The sequence below is a fragment of the Cyprinus carpio genome, chromosome A19 (genome assembly GCF_018340385.1).
Source record: "Cyprinus carpio isolate SPL01 chromosome A19, ASM1834038v1, whole genome shotgun sequence".
NCBI classification, from domain to species: domain Eukaryota; kingdom Metazoa; phylum Chordata; class Actinopteri; order Cypriniformes; family Cyprinidae; genus Cyprinus; species Cyprinus carpio.
The window spans coordinates 15,672,481-15,681,004 of record NC_056590.1 but is presented as its reverse complement, the minus strand read 5'-3'; the positions used below and the strand labels follow the sequence as shown (position 1 = coordinate 15,681,004).

Below are 8,524 nucleotides of genomic sequence, written 5' to 3'. Positions count from 1 at the left end.
TATTAGCGTTCCACACCAGCGAACGATATCTTCTGTTTATTCTAAGCGCACGCTCGTCCTGGCGCTTTAATTTCTCGAGCGCGTTACAACATTGGATTCTGATTGGCTGTCAATTTTTTATCGTTTCATCAGCTGGAAAAAAAAATCGTTTTGTGAAAGTTGATTCCAACGATATAGTTTTTCTTTGTCTTTATCGTTACAGTTTGTGGTGTGGACGCGCTGCTGTTTTTTAATACTGAAAACGATTTTTTAGAACTATATCTTTATCGTTATCTTTATAGTTGTATCGGATTGTTGTGAACGGGCCTTTAGACTTGGGGTTTTATCTAAAAGAGGAACAGAAGACAGCAGCTGAAATTTTTGCCCCGACCGGATACGGTTCCAATGATCTATATAGAATGACATTCTACCCTATAATGTTAGCTCCAATGATCTATCTATATAGAAAAGTGTCATTATATAATTTTTTTTTTTTTTTTATTTTTTTTTTTTTTTTTTTTTTTTATACCTGTCTTGATTCCTAACACACAACAGATGACGATTGTTAGGGTTAAACGTTCAGAATACGATTCAATATAAGGTTAGTATAGCCTAGTTTCAGCACGTCAGCGAATGGACAGCGACTCATTCTCGCGTTCTATGAGTTCAGTAGCCTACATTTTTGGGAAAAATGTACATTTTTGGGAAACGCACACGAGGAATTGCGGCTAACGTTTTATAACCTTGCACGTAGAGAGCGCTTTTAAGAGCTAAGATAGGCTAGGCTACATCGAGGGAAACCCGGCCCAGAACAGATAGCCTAAACAACAGAACAGGACAGAAAATAATAATATAATATAATATAGGCTAAATAAAAAACATAAAATTGGCCTACAATGAATAGCTATATATTTTTTATACTTAAATAATTTACAAATTACGACGACAAAAATAAAACACTGAATCAGTTTGAAGCTTTTGAACAACCACCAAAAAAAAAATGTCCCATCAGACAAAGTGTTTTCGTATAGATGTTTCTGAAAACTTAAGGCTTTTTTTCTTAACAAAACGAGTTGCACATCATCACACAAATGTCTGCGTATGGACCAACAGAAGACTAAAATTCGCACTGCAGAGAATAAGGATGTCACAACAATAATGAGCCACTCACACAGGGTATAAGGTTTAACTGATTTTGTAGTTTTTTGATTTGCGTAGAATGCAAATTCTGTAGAACTTGAGAAATAGATAAAAAGAAAATAAAATACAGGAAATGGAAAAAAAAATTTTAAAGTACAGCAGAAATACAAAAGTGTGCTTCAACAAATAAAATAATTTCTTTAAACACCGTTTTTTTCTTAGGGTTTCAAGGACTTTAAATACTCTAAAGGACTCATTTTCTAAACAAAATAAATAAAGGACAAAAATAAATGTATTTTCTGCCTATTACTTTATGCTGCTAATACTTGGTTTTAACCTGGGTTACACACCTCCCAACAGTTTATGCACGCACCAAGCAGAAATGACATAAGCCCGTATATCTTTACAGACAGCCAAGTATAAAACACAACAAATGCAGTTAGACACCCACAAAAACATTCATCAACAATTCACCTGTTTTTTTTTTTTTTTTTTAATTAGCTGCTAACAACTGTCTATAATATAGACGGACACAAACTGTTCTTCAACTTGAAATGGATTTTGCGCGCGCAGCGCGCTGCAAATCAAATGTAACAAGTTTACTTCGGCGACCAATAAGCATTCACCATGACGAAGCCTAGTAACGTGCCATGAGCAACCAAAATTATGCATTTTCCCCATTATTTTTATTTTTATTTACTTTAAGTTTCCAGTTTGAAACATTTAATATTAAAATAATAACTAAAAGGGGATTTTTTTTTTTGGGCCATGGCCTGTAGGAGGGGCAAATCAATGACCGCTAGGGGATAACCATATCATCCTCCTAACTTAAGTCCTAAATCCTTCTCCAATTAGTAACGATGGTAGTTTATCGGTTTCCATGGTAACCATATTATCCGGCGTTTTTAAGTTCTTTTTCTGTTTCCTAATTTCTGTCCTAAATTCTTCTTGTAAATAGACTTTAGTAGTTTTAGTATTCTTGAAATTAATTATGTTAACATGTGACGTGCGGCACGGATGCTGTCTCTTTAAGACGCTCGGTTAATTCAGTGTAACTAGGTGCGTTAGCTGAAACCTGTTTTTCTACTGCTGCTGCTCTGGATGTTGCAGTGTGACCGTGGGGGGGATAAAAAGCAGCAACAGACATCCAGTCAATAACCCAGCTTTTACATCATACAGCATACATCAGGATTGCCATCTGAAGATGCGTTATAATTAGCCTGGAGAAATCCTCAGCATCGTCTGTGTGATCTGACACAAAGACACGCACTGGTCGGATTTGGGTTTTTATTACTGGAGGGACAAACTGAACATCGTCGAAACGGATAAATAAACGCGATGTCGTCGGAAAAACACGGTAAAAATGTCTATTTTTGTATTTGGTCATACACAGCTAATTAAATCAGTCCATGCATCTGGAGGACACATTTAAATAAAAGGTATTCATTATACAGCGAATGAGAGACGATGATATTAAAGCGACAATTCATGAATTACATGCTGGTAATTTTTTTTATTTTTTTTTTATCTTTTTTCAATGTTCATCCTTCATCTATGGGCTAATATAGTCATGTATTCAGACTGTGTGTCAAATCCTAGTAAGCTACCTACCTAGGCATCAGAAGCGCGTGATGTCTCTAGACGCCTGCTGCAGTTCTGCCCGTTATTACGGAGCCCGGCAGATGACATGCAAGAACAAATAAATAAATTGTGCGCACGATTTATAAATCGAGAGAACGATTTAGTAAATTGTGCGCACGATTTATTTATTTTTTCTTGCATGTCATGTGCGGGGCTCTGTACGTTATAATCAGATGCTGCGCGTTTTGGGCATCATATGCGCCTTTCGAAGAATTAGAACTAGCAGATGATCCCCATAAACGCTGTCCGTGTAGGCAGCTCGCTAGTATTTGAGACACAGCCGTCGTGTCCGTTATTCTCCCCGTTATAGTGTCGTGTTGAACATATAGTCTACATTATGTGGAGTTTCATCAAATGAGAGAACAGGCGCATATCAGTACGTGGTTTAAATGTACGTGTTGTATGTAGCCCTAATGCATCAGGTCCCTTGGGTCTGTGATTCATCGCGCTGTGCGATCGAGGGCCCTAAATCACTTGACATTGTTGCGTGATTTTCACAAATAACGCAGATATGGTTAACATATAAGAACCTTTTGGATTAGCCTATCAGTAATCCTTGTTATGATAAAAAATTATGATTTCGGTGTAATGAGTCAATGTCTTGCAGTCTTAAAAAAGCCCCCTCTCATCTCTTTGTCAACCCATTTAGACAAAGATTTAAAGTATATTCATGATTCATTTCATATTCATTGTTTAATATACTTAAATCTGCAGGATGTTAGAAAAGAAAAGAGGGCACAAATAGACAAGGTTATTTAAATATGCTCAGAAAATTATGCATTAAATATGTATCCCTGTGTATTTCTTTGTCCCCTGCTTAAAACTAATTAAATATAAATTGCAGTGCCTGAACCCAACAAAAGCAGAATGCCTGGTGAAAAACTACTTTTCCCACAATTCAGCAAATAACTTCACCAATCAGAGAGTCGTGGTGAACAAATCACTCCAGAATATCTCTGCAGGGATCTCTCAAAATACTTAAAGGGGTCATGAACTGCCTTATTTAATTATTTTGTACTGTTCTCTGAGGTCCACTTATAAGGTTATCGAGATTTTTACATAAAAAACATCATCATTTAGAAATAATAGGCTGTTTTTCTGTCCTGTTTTGGCCCCCTCTATATATATATATATATATAGATATATATATATATATATATATTATATATATATATATATAATGCTTAAATAAAAAAAAATGCTTAAATGCTTATATGTTTTAAATTGATGTCACATGTAGAATGAAGAAGGGGCAATGAAGTTGAAAAGGCAATTGAAATCTTCCAAATGTCTTGCTTTTAAGACCCATTCACACCAAGAAAGATAACTATAAAGATAACTATCACTATAAATATTGTTGCCTCCATGCCACAGGATTCTAACATTGACTACAAGCACAAGCTGCAGTTTTGTCTCCTGATGCATTAAATGCTTTGAGATTTTTAAAGTCGGGTGGATTCTGATTGGCTGTCAGTGTTTTTATCATTCATCCGCTTGGAAAAATCGCCCTGCTAGTTATTCCATTTAAATCATTTATCTTCATAACCACCATACAAACCTCTCAAACTTCAAAAAATTCAAAAAATATCAAAATGATCATAATTGTCATACTTGTCATCAACAGTCCTAACATCCCATTAATAATATTAATAATGTGCCTTACTGTCTTTATTTGTGGTGTATGACTGTGGATCTGTCACGGCTCAGGATTGGAGGAGGCAGCAGGGAGGCAGTCCATGTCTCAGCCGATGATGCAGATGGCTCCGCCTCCCTACCTTCCCACCCAGGACCCCAACATGCCCCAGCATCCTCCTCCAACCAACTGTGCCCCGCAGCCCAATTACCCCCCTCCCCCTCCTCCTCCTGGATCAGAGGGGTACCTGCAGGAAACCCAGTTCCACTGCGGCACCCTCGGGCCCCAGGGGGCTCAGAACGGTGCAGACGCACGGACCAGTGGGCGTTCCTCATCCCCCAGCAGAACTGAAAATGTATGAACACCTTTCGGCTAATATTCAAAATATAAAAAGTATAAACTCAAAATAAATGAACACCATAATCCTAATATTGTATATTTAAGAGCGGCATACTCCATACTACAGTAGTTAAACATAGGGAGATGAATGGTGCTGTTGACGCGGCCTATTTATGGTTTTTTAGTGTTATTTTAATAGCCATAGTCTCTTTAAATAAAATATGCAGCTTCTCTTATGCTTAAAAGATTATGTGAAAAATGTGATTGCACAGGATAATCCAGAAGTATAAACTATGAAAATGTATAAACTGAAAATGTATGAACACCTTTCGGCTAATATTGTATATTTAATATAAATGTTTGAAAATGTATGAACACCTTTCGGCTAATATTGTATATTTAATATAAATGTTTAATGGATATTTTCTTTTTTAAATTTAGATTCCAGTTAAATTTGCTTGGTTTTCTGTACCAATTTTTGTACCATAACAAAAACTAATTCAGCTCCAAAAAATGATTTTAAGCTTAGGGCTACAATTTATTCAAAACATTTAAATGTGATTTATTTAACTGCATTCTGAACTGTGATATGTTAGTAATAATAATAATAAAAAAGAAAACAAAAAATATATTACTATTGTAAAAAAATTAATTTGTACGGTAAAGTAGTTATATTAATAATTATATTTTACACTACAATATTAATGTTATAATACTAATAGTTATGTGTTATTTTCTTCACTTTCAAGTGTTAAACCTTCTAGCTTTTATTTTGGCAGAAAACTGGTGTTTAATTGACAGCATGTTTAGAAAGGTTTCTCGTTACAAATCTTGTGAAAGGCTGAAAACTTCTGTCCACAATAATATTGGTAATTATGTGAAAATAAAGTGAACCGGCATACATTTTGGTCCCAAATACATAGTGTTTGATGATGATTGATTTGTTAATTGCACGAAGGTATATCATGATTTTGATTTCAATTAATTCTGCAGCCCTATTTCACTTCATGTGCTGCTAAAGAGACAAAAAATGTGATTGTCAAAAATGTAAGGAATTTTCACATTTTCAAGGAAATGATGCCTGTGCAGTATAGTAATGCCATGTCCAGAAAAAAATATAGGAATTATGCACCTGAATTGTGCACCAGATTCTGTAAGCTGAAATGACCTTTCCTGTCTGTTTTCCTCAGGCGCAGCCTTACATGCCCAACGGTGCACCTCACCCAGGTGTTGCCCCCGGCCAGATGGCCATGCATATGCCTAATGGCATTGCTCTGATGGAGTCTCGTCGTCCTCCTCATGACTACCTCCCCATCGCCGTCCTCACCACTGTCTGCTGCTTCTGGCCCACAGGAATAATCGCCATCATCAAAGCCGTGCAGGTAATTGAGCCCAGGCCGAGCTCTGATGCTCTGATGCCAGCAGGGCTGAGATATGAATCAGCTCATGGAGATCATTTCTGTTTCACGCTTGCTGTTCACACACTAAGAACTACTAAGAACTAAACACATGGTTCTAAAAAAATTAGGTAAATGGTTGCATTTCAATGTGGAACATGATCAATGTGTACAAATGATCTACACACAATTAAGGCTTGTTCACACTGGGACGAATATCGCGCCCGATTATCACTGATGTTTAACGCCTCGTAACTAAACAAAGGGCGCCAATTTGAGTGTGCACACTAACATGCAAAACGCAAGGTGTAAAAGCATCATGTTTTAAAAAACGCCTCGGGCTTGGTTCTCTGTTCACGTGTCTGGAGCTGCTGAAGTTACAGTAAAACAAGACTTGGTGGCGCTCAAGCACAAAACGGTCTTGCCGAGCACACACTGATACCCAATGATGAAGAGAAAGTAAGTAGACCAAGAAGATGCATACAAGCAACATGAATGTAGAGCTGCTGGTCTCCTTGGTGTCTGAACACAAAGAGCTTTATGACAAACGCGACAGCGACTACAAAAATCTCGATAAGAGGCAGTTGTTATGGAGAGGAATTGCAGATCAAATAGGATTCGATGTGTACCGGGGTATTTCTGTTTTTCATTAAGCGCCATCTAATGTCAGGGAGTGAATTTGCACGTTCACTCAGCTCATTGCCAGTGAAAATCCCTTGGGTATGAACACAAAAGACAAGTCGAAAAAAGTCGGCGATAAGCGCGTGCCATAATCGTCCCAGTGTTTACGAGGCTTTAGACTTTTTACATCAACCAATTTAATTTAATTTAAATTTCAGACTTGGTGTGTAGTCTCTACTTTTTCTAGATTTTTACAAAAATAGGATTTTATTTTATTTTTATTTTTTATATTTGTTTAGTGGTTGTTGTTTTTTTTTTAGCATCAAACAAGTTAACTTAATTAAATAATTCAATTTCAGACATGGTGTTCATTCAGTTACATTTTTGTACCATCAATTTAATTGAATGATTTAATTCAATTTAATTTCAGACTTATAATTTCAGACTTACCTAACAGGTATTTTATCGATGTATTCTAGATATCTAGTAAATATGATATTTTTTGTCCTATTTGTTTTAGTTGCTGCATTTCAATGTATTATCTTAGTTGACAATGATTTACACAATTCTGTTCAATTAGTTTTTCTAAGCAACATTTTAATTTAATTTAGATTTGGTGTGAACAGGTATTTTATCTATTTTTCCTAGATATCTACTAAATAGGAATCTCTTTGTTCAGGTGCGTACTGCTGTGGCTCGAGGTGACATGGTTACAGCAGAGATCGCCTCGCGTGAGGCACGTAACTTCTCCTTCATCAGTCTGGCGGTGGGAATCGCCTCCATCGTGCTCTGCACCATACTCACTGTTGTGGTTATCATCGCCTCTCAGCACCATGACGATGACTGGGAGCCCTAGAGAGCGCAGCGCGGGACACACCTCCTCATCCTGACCCCAGGCCATCATTCCAGTCGGTATTCTGCTTTTTCTGTCACACTGCACAGTTCTGATGGCTCAAGCCACCACAACTTAATCTGCAGTGGAAAATACGCTTTTACAGTCATTTGGCCCATGTATTAGTTACAAGATAGATTAATGGTACGGTAAATCCGAGTGAGGGGAACACAGAGCATCTACCTTGTTGTTAAGCGTGTAAGCTCACACTCACATCAACCTACCTGAACACTTCCTGTTTCTCCTAAACTAAAGCCTGTGTTAGATCAGTAGGTAGAAATATAGTATACTAAAGACTTGAGTCATGTCAGGTGTTATTGTTTGCTTTTAGAATTTGCCAAAAACAAAAAGGAAACACACAAGTATTACAGGAACATAATTTTGGTATAATTGTGTTTTTTGACGTTCGAAAACATTCCATGTATTATTTTTGCCATTTATCTGTTTAGAAAGATAATATATTTCTTTGCAGGTTAACTTGACAAATTCAAACACTGAAAGTGTGGATAAATTGTGTTTTCTATACACTAGGTATTGAAAAGTGTAAAATAATGTATTGAATAAGCTGAAAGTATAATAGACTTTTGGAATAGGTTCCAATAAAGAAGAACTGGAATTTCACATTTTATGTACCCAAAGGAACTTCTGTTGTGTAGATCAGAAGAGTGTATATCAGTATTGATTACTCAGAGGTTACTCAGAGGTTTCAGAAATCTACTCTACGGAGTACACAAACACAGGTGCTTGGCCAACAGGAGCTAGCATGCAGTTCTGTTGTACATATTAAAAGCGAGTGATGCCCCAAAACCCAAATTGAAACTCAGTATGTCATTCTGGGTGTTGTGTTCATACAGCAGATGATAAACCAGTCATAGTAAAGGT

At 36.7% G+C, this 8,524-nt stretch overlaps 1 protein-coding gene across 1 annotated transcript; it reads left to right on the top strand.

The window, feature by feature from the left end:
• Nucleotides 1-5,880: 5,880 nt before the first annotated feature.
• Nucleotides 5,881-8,263, top strand: LOC109111505 (proline-rich transmembrane protein 1-like). Its single transcript, XM_042776749.1, has 2 exons — nt 5,881-6,114; nt 7,430-8,263. Exons 1-2 carry the CDS (start codon nt 5,896-5,898, stop codon nt 7,604-7,606), a joined length of 396 nt encoding a protein of 131 aa, XP_042632683.1. The 5' UTR covers nt 5,881-5,895; the 3' UTR covers nt 7,607-8,263.
• The last annotated feature ends 261 nt before the right edge of the window (nt 8,264-8,524 follow it).